Source organism: Paralichthys olivaceus, chromosome 10, assembly GCF_024713975.1.
Source record: "Paralichthys olivaceus isolate ysfri-2021 chromosome 10, ASM2471397v2, whole genome shotgun sequence".
Taxonomy (NCBI): domain Eukaryota; kingdom Metazoa; phylum Chordata; class Actinopteri; order Pleuronectiformes; family Paralichthyidae; genus Paralichthys; species Paralichthys olivaceus.
The window spans coordinates 4,590,534-4,607,800 of NC_091102.1; the positions used below are offsets into that span (position 1 = coordinate 4,590,534).

The 17,267-nt window shown below is 40.0% G+C and overlaps 1 protein-coding gene across 4 annotated transcripts; it reads right to left on the reverse strand.

Moving 5' to 3' along the window:
• Window positions 1–252: 252 nt before the first annotated feature.
• LOC109642048 (interleukin-1 receptor type 1) lies at window positions 253–17,232 on the reverse strand. 4 transcript variants are annotated; one of them, XM_020106686.2, is made up of 13 exons: window positions 17,057–17,232; window positions 14,158–14,261; window positions 7,264–7,341; window positions 6,246–6,504; window positions 5,674–5,860; window positions 4,825–4,996; window positions 4,494–4,556; window positions 3,955–4,090; window positions 3,688–3,842; window positions 2,911–3,054; window positions 1,578–1,745; window positions 1,187–1,452; window positions 253–929 (listed from the first exon to the last, which is right to left on the reverse strand). In XM_020106686.2, exons 3-13 carry the CDS (start codon window positions 7,337–7,339, stop codon window positions 633–635), a joined length of 1,923 nt encoding a protein of 640 aa, XP_019962245.1. In that variant the 5' UTR covers window positions 7,340–7,341; window positions 14,158–14,261; window positions 17,057–17,232; the 3' UTR covers window positions 253–632. The 4 variants fall into 4 exon arrangements, with proteins under 4 accessions (XP_019962245.1, XP_069388481.1, XP_069388479.1 ...); XM_069532380.1 differs by lacking the exon at window positions 14,158–14,261 and having other exon boundaries at window positions 17,057–17,172; XM_069532378.1 differs by lacking the exons at window positions 14,158–14,261; window positions 17,057–17,232 and adding an exon at window positions 7,597–7,733.
• Between the last annotated feature and the right edge of the window lie 35 nt (window positions 17,233–17,267).

Here is a 17,267-nt window from a genome sequence, read left to right on the forward strand (position 1 = left end):
TTGTAAGATACGACTTTAACATGTACTTCTTCATGAAAACAGATCATATTTTAGGACAGCTTCCTTCAGTATAATTTTAAAAAGCAGAGAAGTCAATTAAAATGAAGACAGGAACAGAAAAATACCTGGATCTGCCCCTGATCCAGATGTGAAACACACGTAATCAGCTTCGTGACCCATAACACATCCTCCCCAAGTGTTTCATAAGAATACCTGAAAATGTTCATCATTAGATAAAATGTCTGCATATGATACTTTCTCCACATTTTTAATGAGAACCTTGTGTTGTGCCTTGATGCAAGAAAACAAAGAAATTACACGTCATGAAAAATTCACAGTTGATTTCTTTTTTTACATATTTCATTTTACATATGTACATTTCACTTTTATACATGATGATCGTGTTTGATCAGTACTTCTTTATCCAGGTTATTCTTCAGTCTCCAGCTGCTTTGGAATATAAACAGTTCTTCTGTTGCAGGCAAACAAAGGAGCATCCAGACTGGAATCCTCCACAGACGCTTTACGATCCAACAATGAAAAGGTACGTGAGCTGAAGGAAAGCAGCATCGTGTGCTCCGGAGTGTTCACCTCACACCTTCTGGTGACAACACAGTTTTATCATGAGCCCATCATAAGTTCAACAGGGTGGTTTTCTTGGGGTGGGCCGCCCTCTTGCCCCTCACTGGCATATTATACATAATCTCCTTCCAAAACCTGGAGGACGGAGAGAGGGACGGGGACATCTTTGCGTCCTGTTCACCCTTCTCCTCATCCTTTCTCCTCGTCATACATGTCCTCCTCCTTTGCCTCGTCCTCTGCTCCTTCCACCAACACACGGCGCCCTGCTTCTTCCTCAGGTGTCGCACCGACTCCGGGAAGAGAGCCAGCTGAGCTGGGGTGATCTCTTCCAACTCAACCAGAACCACCTGTAAAGCAGCGGCTCAAATGAATAAGTTTTTGACAACATTGGGACAGAAGAACTCCACATCAAGGTGACATATTGTTTCTGCCTCAGGTTGTCGGCTAAAACGTTGTTTAAGTTAAAACAGTATGGCTGTGGGATGTGGCCTCAGATTGAGATCAGGCTGGACCTGGTTGTATTAAAACCTTTCCTCTATGCAGGAATTACATTTGTGGAGGTAAAACTTTAATCCGCTGTCAACAATCACATCTGTTTTCTCACCTTGAGCGATCCCTCCATTAGCGTTTTGTGTACTGCTAGCAGCAAATCCAAATTCTGCCTCGTGTCTGGATAGAGTTCCTCACTTTCGCTCCCTCCGTCGTCGGTCTTCGTTTCGCCGTTGTCTTTGCTGTTGTTGTTCTTAGAGAGGTTGTTATTGTTGCTGCTCGTGCTGCTTGTGTGTCTTTTGCTGGTGAAAGTGGAGGCTGTGTAGAGCAGGAGGAGGCGCCGGCTGGCTTGTATATTGTCCTCCACTGCGTCAATTATGGCTGGAGGGAGGAAACGAGAAGATGGAGAGAAATGTTGGACTTCCAATATAGAAAAAAACAAATATAAACCAATGTGCTGCTGTGCCCTGGGCTCCATCTAGGAGACAAGTAAGAAAGTGACTTACCCTGCCCGGGGACACAGTCGCGGCCTGCTATGAAGAGTTTGTAGCCACAGGCCTTTTCCAACACTTGTGGCAGAATGTGGAGAGCAAACGTCTCCACCTCCTCGCTGAATCCGATGGCACAGGACTGCGGGTATGACACGTAGGCGTCGTACAGCCTCCCATCCATATCTGACACGGGGGAGAAGAAGAGCTTATCAAGCGGATACATCACAACTCATTCTAGACGAGTCTGAAGTCACAAGCTGCTATTTTCTTACATCTTGCAGGTTGTAATTGATGCAAATCTATTTATCTATCGAATCATCATGATGTGTTTTCTACAAAATGCACGATTCAAATCACACAACTCCAAAACACATGTTGTTAGATGTCTTCGCCTCTTAACCTGATTTTAACATTGGTTTCACTTTTAACTATTCACTCGTGTGTGTGTGTGTCTAGAAACAATGAAATACTTTGTATTATAATTTGTATTATTTGTTTGGGTCTGTTGTCTTGTTCCGTTATCATTACAGACCCAGCTGGAGGAAGAAAGTCAACCAAAGACTCTGCACACTGTTCCATCTGCTCCTCCTCCTTAACTCCTGTAACCCCATCTATCTATCTATCTATCTATCTATCTATCTATCTATCTATCTATCTATCTATCTGTCTGTCTGTCTGTCTGTCTGTCTGTCTGTCTGTCTGTCTGTCTGTCTATTTATCATCCATCTATCTATTTATCTCTCAATCTCTCATCTATCTATCTATCTATCTCTCAATCTCTCATCTATCTATCTGTTTATCTATCTATCTTTCTATCTATCTATCTATCTCTCAATCTCTCATCTATCTATCTATCTGTTTATCTATCTATCTATCTATCTGTTTATCTATCTATCTATCTATCTATCTGTTTATCTATCTATCTTTCTATCTATCTATCTGTTTATCTATCTATCTATCTATATATATATATATATATATATCTCAATCTCTCATCTATCTATCTATCTATCTATCTGTCTGTTTATCTATCTATCTATCTGTTTATCTATCTATCTTTCTATCTATCTATCTGTTTATCTATCTATCTATATTGGGACTTAAAGCAAATGTTAAAATAAAGTCAGAAACATTAAAATGTTCTTGTGAGTGACACTTCATGAGAAATGATGCCGTCAGTCCTGTGGTTAGCTTGTTTCCAGTCAGGTATGAAGTAGAGGTTCAGGTTGTGTGGTTGTGTGTTGCAAACAAAAGCATGATTGTGGGTTTCAGAGTGTGTTTTTGAAGTTATCTCTGCAGACTTTTTACACTACATGTGACTAATAACAGGCTTTCTGTGAGAAGTTACCTTTATTGGTGTAGAGGACTGGAAACACTTTCCTGAAGCACAGCACGATGTCGACCTTGAACATGTAGTAGACGACGACACTGATGATGAAGAAAACCATCAAACAACCAAACACGGAACCGATGGGAATCAGGATGTTTGGATCTGCAGAGACAAACATCACAGAACACCTTCAGAGAATTTCTTCAAATTTGGTACAAATGTTTATTTGAACTCTTGGATGAACCGATTCGATTTTGGAGGTTGACGGTCAAAGGTCAAGGTCGCTGTGACCTTACAATTACGCGGTCAGTTTTGTGAACACAACATCTTGAAAACACCTTGAGGGAATTTCTTCAGATTTCGTGCCACTGCTCACTGGGACTCAAAGATGAACTCATTCGATTTTGGGGGTCAAAGGGTCAAGGCCACATGTGACCTCACAAAACCCTGTTTTGCCTCGTGAACATGTTTTTTTTAAGAACGCCTGAATAGAATAATTTCATATTCGACACAACTGTTCACGTAGACACAGAAATTAACTGGTTAGTTGTCAAAGTTCAAGTTCATGATGGCCTCACAAAACATGTTTTGCCCTCTTGGATTCAATTCAATTTAATTCAATTTTATTTGTATAGCGCCAAATCATATCTCAAGTCTGCCTTCAGGGAATTTCTTTAAATATTGGAGAGCTGTCACTAGGACTGATTTCAGTGGTCAAAGGTAAATGGTTGGTGGAGGTATGCAACTGCAGTTCATTTGGTTTTTTTGGAAGGAGGTGTATTGTGGGTTTTGTACCTGGTGGCATCAAAATAAAATATGCTTGAGGATGGCCACGGCCGCTCTGCGCTTGACAAGTGAAAGTGATGTTGAAATCTTCCTCCCTCAGCTCAGTAAATGTCAACACAAGCTCCATCCAAACACCTTTGATGGGAACCTCTTGGAACCTAAACCTGGGGGGGGGGAACAGACAGATATAAATAAAGAATATTTATTTCACATTTAGCCTTAACCCCAGAAGCAGCGGATCACAGAAGTTAAACAAGGAAAGGCAGAAGGACTGACGGATGGACTGTTGTGTAGACACGGTCGGAGGGGGCGGAGCCATCGATGATGTTGGATTTGGCAGACCAAAAGATGTCAACGAAGGGCAACCCAACACCCGGAACAAAGACACTGCACAACTGGCTGAAACTGCTTCCTAAACACATACAAAAACAGTGACATCAGTTATTTTTCCATTTTTGCTTTCTATTATTTTCCAATTTACACAAACTGGAAGTTAGGTCCAGAAAAATGGTTCTGTTTTGACAATCTACAACTTATGGAAGAACCCTAAGAAACAAAAAAGGAGTAGAATATATTTGTTTAATGTTACAGTCCAAATGTTAAAATGTAATGTAGATATGTCAACCCAAGACACAAAACAGTACGTCAAGGTCATTGTCGATATTTCAAAATTTTAAATGTATCCTTGAAAACATGTCCCCTGTCTAATTTGTTTGGTTGTTTGCTAATTAAGCCCTTATACCTTCGTGAGACAGGATTTTACAACCCTATAATCATTTATGGTTTATGGTGTATTTCTGTAGACAAGGACTCACCTATCTGTGCACTGATTGTTCCATTGGTTGGTTCATGAACTTGTGGAACCATTGAGTGCTCTTCTGAAAACACAGACAATATGAAAGACTGTAAAAGCCTGTTTCTCATCATGAATATATATGAAGCATCCGGAATAAGATCCAAGATTTAACGGAATTTTCACGATAATCCATCCAGCAGTTTTTGAGTAATCCTGTTAACTAACGCAGACGAACACATAAAGTACATTTCATGATATAGTTTTTTGGCATACAACAAGAAATGAACAATTAAATTGATGTTTTCTTCATTTCAGGTTGAAGCCCTCTCTTGCGAACTAGCTTTTCTCACCTCTGACCCATGCGTCAATCGTCTCCGACACGGATCCCGTGACGCCTCCGAGGGTGAAGTTCAGAGTGCAGGTGTAGGTGTGGTTGTTTTGAGCGTTCACCTTGTTGATCAGCAGCATGGTCTTGGTCAAGAAGACATATTTACCTTTTCCATGAACTATGGGCTCACAACCCTAGATGAGAGATGAATGTAAAAGTCAGGAATTTTTTAATTACAACATGTAGAGAAAAACGAATTGGGTGGTCTGGAGCCCAGTGGATCCAGGTTTTCTCAACGGATTGACAAAATGTAAATGACTGAATGAACACTGTCTCTATTTTTATATCACTCGTAATGGCCTACTGTAATAATCTTTTCTTTGTAATCGACAAATGAGGAACTAGTTACAGCATGAGTGGTGATAGACAAACTACGACAGAGTATTGAGGCCATGTGAAGAAAAAAAAGTTCCAAGATTTTTTACAATAATGTCGTAATATTAAGATAACGTGACTTTTCCTTGATAAATAACAACTTTATTCTTGTAATAATGTGACTTTTCCTCTTTAAATTAAGAATTTATCCTGCTATTGTTATTATAATTTTCCCGTTAAAATACCACTTCTTTTTCTATTATCAAGACTTTTTTTCTTCTTAAATTACAACTTAATTATTGTAATCATCATGACTTTATTATTATTATTATTATTATGACTTTAGGATTTAGTTTCCCCTTTAAACAGCCCTAATACTCAGAAAAGGGCGCCACCTACAGAAAGTTAAAGGAAGTCTCAAACAAACAGAGAGCTGGTTGAAATGGTGGCAGTAGAGTGTCAAAGAGATTTAAGTGAAGCGATGGAGAAAACTCACTCTGTGCCACGTGATGGAGGAGCTGATGTTGTAGCTGTCCAGTTTATAGATGTAGTTCTTTAGAGGACAGGACAGGTTGTCATTGACGCCTTTTGTGAGAATTTGACCACTTTTATGAGGCCTCCCACACTCTCCAGGCAGATCAACGACCAGCTTGGTGGCCTGTCTGTAGCACCGAAAAGGAGTTCTGTTGGAAAATGAAGGAGATAATTATGAACTTCCTTTCTCACTACTTTTAATTTAGCAATGAGCTGATGAACCACGAGCTTGTGGAGGCTAAAAATAACAAAACCACCTGTCAAACCTCCAACCCAATAAAACGTCTCAGCCATAACAATCTAAACCCAGAGTCCATCTCTATCTGATACTGCCCTCTGCTGGACCGTGGAATTTCCTCAAATGTTCCTTTATAGAGTTTAACTTTAATTCAGATAAGGAACCGTTTGAAAATTTGGTTTGAATGTTTGAAATAGTGTTGTGAACAGGAATTTGCACAATGAAGACAGACAAACACATCAGGATCAATTTTCTCTTGCTTCCTTCAGCTTGTTTTGATATTTCCATCACTGTACCTCAGTATGGTCACATATTCCCCGTTGTCGTCCAGCGTTATTTTCAGAAACCACAGAGTGTTCCCTCGCACGAGGACTCGACCCGGCTGGTCGCTTATCTCTTCTCCCGTCTTCGAGTCGTACCAGGTGATGTTGTACGGGACGGTGTGGAAGTCGAAGACTTCTGGAGACACCAAGGTGCTGTTCAGCATCGCCATTTCCCCGGGAACGGAGAAAACTTTCTCAAACTGGAGTTGGTAGTTGGTACAGTTCCCTTCCACTAAATACGGGAGAGATTTGTCTTTTATTCAGTCAGTCATAGAGCTTACAGAAACCTGTTCTAGCAAGTAAAGGTTGTCAGAAAAAGCCAGGCTGCTTTGTTTATAGATTTAATTCCAAAAATTGTTTTCAGAGAAAAATTTCCATTTCAGCCCCAAGGTTTAGAGCTGCCCAGAGGACACTGAGCCTGACTTCCAGTATTTTTCCATGATGCTCTTCATCGCTTATGAATGTTTTCATGTCTCTGATTCAGCTGAAACTAAAATGACTGGTCAGTGTGTGATGCAATAATTTAACAGATGTAGGTTTCCCATTGGTGCAGAGAATGTATGTGGTCAGCACAATCCTGTAGAGTTAAATGTTGTTGGCTGGTTGAATCCCAGCTCATCCACTACAGAGAATATAATAGAATTAAAGAAAGACTCATCATTGAATAAGGGTAAAGTTTATAAAATACAAGTTTAAAATCCCAGAAAAGACACAAACCAATTCAACTAATAAATGAAGCTTCCTATTTGTTATTGCACAGAATGGATATTGTACTTAAAAATGAAGTGAATGTATGTGTCACCATAACATATTTATTAGTTTAGAGCTAGAGTTGTGACGACACGTTACACATGCAGCTGCATCAAAGGTCACAAGATGGCGATACAATGCTTTTGTACAGACTTAAGGACTGAGTTAGGCACATAGTTCAAAAACAAGAAATATAAAACGTATTAGAAAAGAAATGTGTGTGTGAGAGAGAGAGACTCACCTTGTAGGAGTCCTGAACAGATCCCATACAACCCAAAGAAAAAGAGGAGGCTTCTGAGTGTAGGAGTCTGGCTCATGGCTGAAAATCACACACATGAGCAAATGTAAGAAATGTGCTGCAAGACACGGTAAAAAAAAAATCCTGCTACAAAACAAACAGCTGACCACACTTCACTGTCAATCACAGCAATGATCAGCAAAATCAGTTTTCACTTCATTCTACCTCCTCTTCTCAAACACTCTCTCCTCTGTCTCCCAGCCTTCCTCTCCCTCTTAGCCACAGAAGTAGATCACAATCGTTCTGGTATTTTTGAAGAGTCATTTATTGAGAAACCTCCAACAGAAGGTAGCGTGTGAGTTCGGAGCTGGAGAGAAGCCCAGCATTCCTGAAGTCCGCTCATTTACGAGTGAACATTCCTCCACAGAAGCTGTCACTATAATGAACTCTACGAACATGCTTCCTTTTTTTGCTCAAAATGTACAACTACCCCAGTCAGTCGGGTTTTTGTGTGTGTGTGTGTGTGGGTGGGTGTGTGTGGGTGTGTGTGTATGGCCAAGGTATGACTCATATTGTGGAAAACTTCGTACTCAGTCACACTATGTCTTTTTTGGGGAGGAGGTATACAACTTTTGTGGGAAATTATGGGGAAAAGAATTGATTAAATGTTAAGGTGAAGCAACATATTGAGGTTAGGTAAGTGGTAGTTATGAATAAAGATGTGCCTCCAGGGAATGCATGTTGGTAAATGTAAACTCCACTGATGTCACGGAGACTTGTTGAGACATTACACTTCTTCTACCCTCTACTTTTGGCATGAAACGGCAGTATGATCGGAGAACATGGTTGTTAATAGCAATGAGGCGTAAATCCGGTGACAATGAGTGAATCACCCTGTTAAGAAAACATTGCTCCAGAGAAAATGAACATTTCATGATAAGCTTTAAAAACTATTAAAATAATAAACTACTAGAATGAGGAGGATTCTTGGAGGATTGTTTCAGTGCAAAAGTATTTCCTGTACTAGTAATGTGTATTTATCATGTACCACAGTATCTTCCACAGTTTTCATGACTCGCTCTTTATCATAAACTGTTAAATTGGTTGCAGGCACAGAAGCTGTGACCTTGGTGTGAGACCTGAATCAAACAGGAAAGGTTTCTATAACGACGGATGTGATCTAACCACATCTTCCACCACACACTCCTACTTTGCTGGCAGTTACACGTTAGTTGGTATCTTACCACAGATGCTGTGATATGTGTATTTAAGGAAGCTAGAAACGGTGAGTTATAGATCTTTTGTGTTTAATATATCTAAGCAATCTGGTTTTAATCACAATCCAAGATCAGCTGCATGTGTTATCATATGTCATCATGACATTGCATTGTTACAATATTAGCACCCCAGTAAACAAGTGGAAGCCCCTGAAAAATCCTGTGGGGTAAACACAACATGTGCAAGGTTACACATCGCCGCTCACATGCTTTTTCATTTCAAACTGGTTGATACATACTGAAGTGTATGGAGATGAGTGTTCATAGAATTATGCACAACACATATAGAACATTTCAGTTACACATAATGTCTTTGTCTTTGCCTGAGGTTGCTCGTATCAGTCAGACTCTTTCCTGTGCAGTTATAACAGTAGCAACAAAATGAGAGAACAGATAAACGAGAGGAAAATGATCTAAACCTCAGAAACTGCACCTGTCCCCACAGGAAGAGCCTCCGCTGAAGGAAACAACGCTCTGTAGATCAGAGGTGCGCTGGCGGCTTGTCTGCATGTAACAGTGAGGTACTGCAGGTTGTGAGGTTTTGCTGTTCACTCATTTTAGATCTGTATCTAGGAAACGATGATAGGAGATTTCACATCTGACATTTGGTCCAAACATCCATTCGACATGGAGACTGACAGGTGACTGACCCGACCCTGAGATTTTTTGTTAAGATGATTGATGATAAACATCGACATCCCTCATCTGCTCTCACAGAACAATAATAAAATCTCTGTATTTGTTTATTTCGTCTCTAACTTTTGAATTCGTGCTAAAATCACACCTTTTTTCACACCTCCAGTTTATTTATTTGTTAAAATGTCATAATAAGGGGATGTTTTCAAATTGCTTGTTGTATTTAACCATATAGTCCATAATAATTTCCGTTTTAATTGAAACACTGAAAATGTATGTTAACGTATGGATTAGGGTTACATTTAAAACTTAGCTGTAAGAGCAGGAGGACGATTAGAGATATAGTTTGTCTGTGCACATTACTTTTATAGATTTCAACTTCTGAGTCTGAATGTTGTTAGGGAACCAGAATTTCAGGAGAGCTGAGGCAGCATAGTTTCGCTCTGGGACAAGTCCAGGCGGAGAGGAGCGTGGGAAGAGCGAGGCCGGTTCAGCGGAGCATAGACGTGGGAGAGGACAGGGGAGGATGAGGGGAGCGTAAGTGACTCAGTTGCATGGAAAGACAAGTCATGTAAATGTTTTGACACGTTACTTTATGGGTTTGATGACTTCCAATTTAAATGTACTTTTAATTTGATCATTAACAAGTATTGACAGATCATAAAATGACTCAGCTGGTGGTTATAGTATAACCATAAAATAAATAAAACGTAATAATTTTATATCAGAGCTCCTTATCTTTACGACTTGTCTTCTCTCCCACGTGTTACGATCAACTCACTCCCTGACCATATTTTCCCTGCACTCCTCCCTTTCCGTATCAACGTCTGCATTTCAAGCCGAAACTGATATTTCTACATTAAAAGACGATTTTAATTGCAGCTGTAAATCTACAGAAAGTGATGACAAGAATTTCTTTGACGATTACTTATATGTTCCTTCACCATACATTTTGTCTTCTTCCACTTCTTGCACTTTCCAATTCATGCAGCATCATCATTTCATTAGATGAGCACAAATATCTGTGCAGTTTTCCCAGTTGTCAGGCCGGGCCGGGGTTGGACAAATATTTTGAGTTGATATTTGGGTCGGGGGCATGGACATGGGCTGATAATTTATCCTGCACATGTCTGTAATCGCAGAAAACAAGCAATAGCTGTGAATGTGTGTCAGGGGCAGGGTGACACAGAGTCACTGTAGTTTACATGAACTACATCAGTTCCCGAGTCCCTCTCTGCTACATGTGGTCCCCAAGGACTAGAAGGGGAAAAGTATTGGGAGGCAATGTAATAGATTATGTGAGGTAACGCAAAAACAATCCTTTAAAAACGTCTTGTTTCAGCACACAAACGCACGTAAAGCTTATTTCTGCTATCTTACTATATTGCATGGACTTTCTCTATGTGTGTATGTATGTGCTATTCCACATATCTCAAAAAACATCTACCTCCACTTTGGTTAATCAGGTGTTGATTTGTGAATTTGGCCACTCAAAACTTTCAATATTGATCCATTTTGAACCAGAACATCTCTCAGAAGAGCACAAACCTCCACCAAGGCCCAACAGTCGGCCTTAACTTCTATCAAGCTGCACCAGACAAGAGAATGTGTGGAAGTGTTTGTTCTATAAATGTCGTCTTCAGAGGATTGAGCCTCTGGGAAGTGACACAATGTCAACTTTCGGATTTGGAAGAGACTACTGCTGGATTCCTCTCAGACACCAAACAATTGGATGATGATGACAGAAGTTTCCTTTGACTGGTGATAGCAGATGGTGGAAGGAGGGAGAGGCTGGTGGAAATATCATTACCATGTGTTTATCCTCTACGGGGGGGGGGGGGGGGAGAGCAAGGTTGCTGGGAAATGACAGAGATATCTTTTAGTCAGAGTGTTTTTCAACATATTTAATTGATTTCACAGAAAGTTTTCATGGATATTAATGAAAAAGTCCAGCATGTTTAAGGGACTTGTTTTTATGAGTGCGTTGTATTTGTTGCAGATCTAAATAAAAAATCCAGTGACTGTGGTTTCATAAGATCCCTGCCAGAGAGCCCTAACGGTTGCTGAGTTAATTTCACACATTCATGTGACAGTGACATGTTGTAAACTGAGATTTACACACACGCTGTTGGGAAATGTCCCAGAATTTGTGTTTGCGTTCTGCTCGGATGTGTTGTCCCGCAAATCTGCTCAGTCAAGCAAACTTTGTCCATCTGTTTGTGGGACAGCGGTTGCACCACCGACAGGAGAGTGATCACAGGTTCAAGGTCTCCAGAGTACATCGCTGGTCAATAAACACCGTGAACCTAATGTTGTTTTCTTTTAAATCAATGTTATGTAAGCAAACCTAGGGATGAAGTACACGAATAAAGAATATTTGACAGATTTGAGTGAATTTCCTAGTTTGAGTATTAAAAGAGTGACAGTATGAGTCACCACCAACATGCAGATAATCATCATGATTCACTGATGAAATAAACGTGAGGCGGCCGCAGCAAAACGCGCCCCGGCTGCTACTGTGTGACTGAACGACCACCACAACATGACACAATGAGCCTGTGCATTTATACAAGGAAGTGAAATAGTGCTGCTGCATTATTTTACCATTGCTATCATCAACTAAGCTAAGTCTATATTCTGTGAACAAAATGACCACTACGTGCAAAATTCTTGTTTTAACAAACCAACGCAAAGATGATATTGGAAAAGTGTTTTTCATTTTCACTGCTGATAAAGCTGCTGTTCTAAGCCCTGATATGATCTACGGAAACAAACATGAGACAAATATCATCTCAGCTTTAAGATGCTTTTGGGCAACGGGACTCATGTGATATGTTCCTAAAGCAGTGGGGGAGAAGGGCTGAGCGAAGCAGAAGTTTTAGGGGAAGAGGATGTGACCCCGGGTTACGATGGAGAATTGAAACACTTCAGTGCACGTCCTCAATACAAGCTGCAGCAAGTTGTTTAGATGACTGTCACACTGTGCTTGAGAGTCTGCAGGTCTCTTCCAGGAAAGCTTTGTTTGCTTGGAGCAGATGGTTTGCAAATAAGGACTTGCTGAGAAAAGATTATTTTGCAGGACAGTTATCTAAATGCACATTAAATATCTGCTCAGGACTATTTTGTTCTGCAGACAGGAAACTGGCAATTAAAAGCACACACATCTGACGATAATAAATCACTTTATTTTTAACTCTCTCTGGGAAAATATCTATGAAATTAAAGATGCGGTATCAGCAGCCGCGGGAAACTTACAGCAGCAAAAACTCTACTGATAGGAAGGAAAAACAGCGTGGGAATATTCTGCTAAAGATGAAATATATCAGCCCACGTGGAAACTGCAGATGTTGGAAATATCCAAATATCAATCTTCTGAATGAGGGTTGATGGGCACGATGCTGAACTCCTGTCAAACACTCATTTAGCTCGTTCAGTGGGAAAACAAAATGAGAAACCCCATCCACCGCGCAGCACGAGAAAGTGACAGAGTGTTGTCTTTCACTCGGAGGGCGTACCTGGGGTTAGTTTGAAGTTTCTTTCTCAGTAATGAACATGCCTTTTTGGTTTTGTGGTGAGGTGCTCTGCGAGATGACCAACATATCTAGTCATTTCTGCATTTTGCCCCATGGCTCTGAAACTACACAGATCAGAGAGCACCAACAACCGACTGTACAACAGGCTGGATTTCCAACTCCAGTCAGCGGCAGTGATGTAGAGCTGTGAAAAAGTCCTGCAAAAATTAATTAACCCTAAAAAAACCTGCCATGCACCAAGTTACATATGAGACCAAGGTATGAGCGAATTAAAGCAACAATAAGTTGTTTTTTTACCTTCAAAATAACAGCGTGCCATAGAGAATGGCATGTCTGTCATTACCACAGCGCCCCCTGGAACAGCACTATGTAACTCTGGTGTACAGTACTGGAACATTACAACCTGCTTTCCAGCACGTCACACACCACCAACCACACCCAGAGCTCGCCGCTATAGAGACAACTAGCTCTAAATTCTCATTCGGCAATCTCATAATTTTTGCTTGTTGACTTCATCTTGTGCCGTTTGTGCTGCGTGAGCAAAGTTGTTGACTTGCTATCATGAGCCAGGTATTTATTGACAGCAGGGAATGTGCGCATGTTTACTACTAGACACCGAAATGATTGATGGGACAAAGTACATTGATAAAGGGTCTGCACCCAACTGCAGAGAAACCACGTGCACAGCTTCGACAGTCAAACGTAAAGATAAAAGTGAATAAAATGCATTTTTAATTAGACTTCTACATTTTGTTAATTTATCTTTAAGATTTTTTTTAAGATTTCACAGCAATACCACTGATTTAAGGTGCATCACGTCTGTTTGTTTCTTTATACCAGTGTTTCCTCAAGTGCGGCCCGCAGCCAGTGGAAATGGTTGGTTTTGCAAGTGGGTCTCTAACTTGGCTTTAAAAAAATGTATTTGGCAAATTCATCAAAATATATGGTAATAATATGGGCAACAACAACAACAACAATAATATCAATAATAATATATATATATAATTGACTTGTGGGGCTTCACAATAAAAGCCGAAATGGTAGTTATTCTGAGATCACAATCATTTGTGATTATTCTTTAGTTTTAAGGACAAAATATTTTCCTTGCATCTCATTTTTTAATTCCTTCAGTAAGTGGTGTGTTCAGTTTCTAAGAAAGCACAAGTCTGGGTTTTGGGCTTTCAGAGGACATGCTGAACTTTCAGGGTTCTTCAAGCGTCCACAAACAGTTTAGGAAGCTCGGATCTACTCCCCCCAGAACAAGACTGAATCGTAACCGGACACAGAAGGAAATGTGTTTGCTTTGTGGTTTGACATTTAAAAAAGCTTTTCTAGCAATGTAAGTAGAGAGGTAGCTGATCAGGGACAAATCATTTGATAGAAGAGTTAATGCAAGAAAAATAAGAAATCAGATACTAAACAGGATTCATATTTTTAAATGGTTGACTCACCTCAGATGAATCAGAGGCAGCGAACAGACGGAGGAAGGATGAATGAGTTTACACAGCTCTGCAGAGTCCACAGCCCAGGCAGTGCCTCAATCGCTCTGTCCCACCTCCACAGGATGGACAGACAAACACACACACACGCACACGCACACACACACACACACACACACACACACACACACACACAAAGAGGAGGAACAGTTTGTTTACATTCCACCTCTCAACGCCTCTATTCACCTTCCTCTGCATTTCAAAACCACATCCACCAAAAATGTTACGGTAAAAAACATACTCAACATAACGTAACATAGGACAACATAAATCAACCTCAATGGAAATAATCTGAACATAAGTACAGACGAAAACTTCCACTGCAGGTTCCTTCACACACAGAAGATATAAAATAAAAGAAAATGTGTGATTATTCGCCTGTTAAAAAGCACAAGTAGTCGGATTTGTTTAGCAGGAAACCTTAAGATAAGGTGAACTCAGGTGAGACACACGAGGACAGGTGCGGACGATCACGAGGGCGGGAAACAGGACAAAAGAAAGGAAATGCGTAGGAGACACAAGGACATTTTCCTTCAAAATAAAATAAGGAACGAGACAACATGAGAGAAAACAAAAGGTCACTTCACAGAGTCAGGGACACGCGTGGAGAGTAACGTGAGATAATGAATGCAACACACATCCAAACACAAACGTCCATAGAAACAACACAAAAAGAGTCTTTCGAGAATCCAACAACACGACGAGAAAAACAAGTCGAAAGTCAATAAACACAAAAATTCGAACAACAGGTCAAAAGTCAAAAGCAGCTGGAGCGTCTCTTCGCCACCAGTGAAATCAGTGTTTAATACTTTAATACGTTTAACTTTATTATTGTATACGGCTAAAGACTCTAACCTTTAATTGGAGAGTTTGTCCAAACACTCCTGTGCTGCCGCGTCTCACAATATGTTTATATAAATAGAAATTATTGGCGATGATGTCATCATCAAACCGTCATGACAATAATTGAGCCTTAAACTTTAATATAAGTAATTATAAACGAAAAGAAAACAATAAAAGTTTTCATATTGACAAACTTTAATATTAATACCGTCTGAAAGGCTGATATCGGATGATGATCTCAGCCAAAGGATTAATCAATCAGGCTCTAGTTACAGTATAACATAAACAGTCACCAGAGAACTTCTGTGGTTTCCATCATAATCATAATCTGATCTGAGAGTAGTTCTCTCAGAATCACTGTCAAATGAAGTGCTGTGGTCCAGCAGAGGTTTGAGGACACCGCTGGGCTTCCCCACAGTGCAGAGAAATCCCCCAGGAGAAAGGTTTCTTATAAATAAACCACAACCCTGGTATGAATGTCACTTTTTTTTTTACTTTTCCACAGGATGTGCTGCTGAAAATGTGAACTACACCCACAGCCACAGTGCTACTGTTTGAGCAGCTACATCTCAGAAGCTGGAGTTTCGGTCTCTTGTTAAAAAAAAAAGTGTCAACCACACTTTTTATTTGTTTCGCAGCAGACAAGGGGAAATTCTTTGTGGTTGAACTTCGGAGTGATTATTCCAGTGGTTCTCAGATTATCAATAGGTTTCAGTGTCTTTTGTTGTTCGGCTCATGTTGTGTCGGTAGAGTGAGTGTGAGCTCGTGAAAGTTGATACCTGAGTTGAGGATGTTTAAATTCAATAATTTAAAACACTCAATCAGTCTTCAAATGATAATTCATCAATAAATTAATCAATAAACGTGAATGATGACAGTGACGCAACATCTAGAACACATATAAAGTGTTCGCTGTCGTAAATACAAAGCCTTACAACCAAAGATCTTTTTATATTTCTGCCGTCACTTTTCTTAAACGCAGTTCATGTCTGAAGTACAAGTACTGATTGGTCAGTGTTTTCACCACGTGTTTCACCTGCTCCAACCTAAAAACATTTAGCCTTTTAATGAACCGATGCACAAAAACTGTGAGTGAATAATCAAATTAAAGACAAAGAAATTACGGGGGTTGACAGGTTAAACCGGTCGAGATTAGAATTAGCACAACTCCTCCTAAACTGAAATAACTGAATGGATATTTAAGCCAAAGTCAAAACCTGCCTGTTTGGAACGGGTTTTCTATGGTGCAGGGTGAAGTTAGAGGATTCTGTGCTCATCCTATCTGGTTTATCTGCAATAAAGCAGATCGTGCATCCGTGATCAACCAGATTCAGAGTTTTTTTTTCATGTTTTCCTCCAGTTTTATAGTGAATGGTTTTCATGAAAATGAATAAAATGTCCTTTTAATTTTTAGTATTTAATTATGAGATGAACGGTTCACAAGATACGTGTTCCTCAGACAGACAGACACTTTTACTCTGTGGTCACTGTCCCTGCTGTAACATTGCAAATCTCCCATTTGTGGGACTAATAAAGGATCATCTTATCTTATCTTATCTTATCTTATCTTATCTTATCTTATCTACTTGATGGTGATGATTACTCTTTGATTTCTTTGTGTTTCTTTCAGTTTCCAATAAGAGGTGGAAACATCTTCAGGTGGACTTTAGAGTTTTGCTCAAATCGGATTTGGACAAAGTGAGAAAAACAATGTGGTTGAATAAATCATTGATATTGTTCCTGTAATGTCATGATTTGTCCTCGTTCTCTTCCAACACCTTCATCCTTCTCCCGTGCGCCAGGATTCTGGAGAGTCAAGTTGGGTTCAGGTCGAGAAAATGATTAGAAGACGCAGCTCTGGGTGACCATGTGCTTTGCTCAGTAAAAGCTTGTCTGACATGACACTGTAAATGTAATATGATCCTGAACGGTAACAGTGACATCAGGGATTCTGATTCCAGGTGAAAATGATCCCAGCACTTTCTATCATTCAAAACAGAGAACTCACCAGGTTGATGTTATAACCGTCCATAAAGGCAGCAGCCTCTTCAGGTCACATGAATATCCAATAAAAACATCTTCTTTTTTTTTTTTTAAAAACAACTGAAACCTAAGTTCAGTCGCACCGTCCACAGCTTTGACTTCCTCTTCTGTGAAAACCTCAGCACATGCTGCAATTTCCTTCCATGGGATCTTTTGTAAGTCGGCCAGTGGCTTAA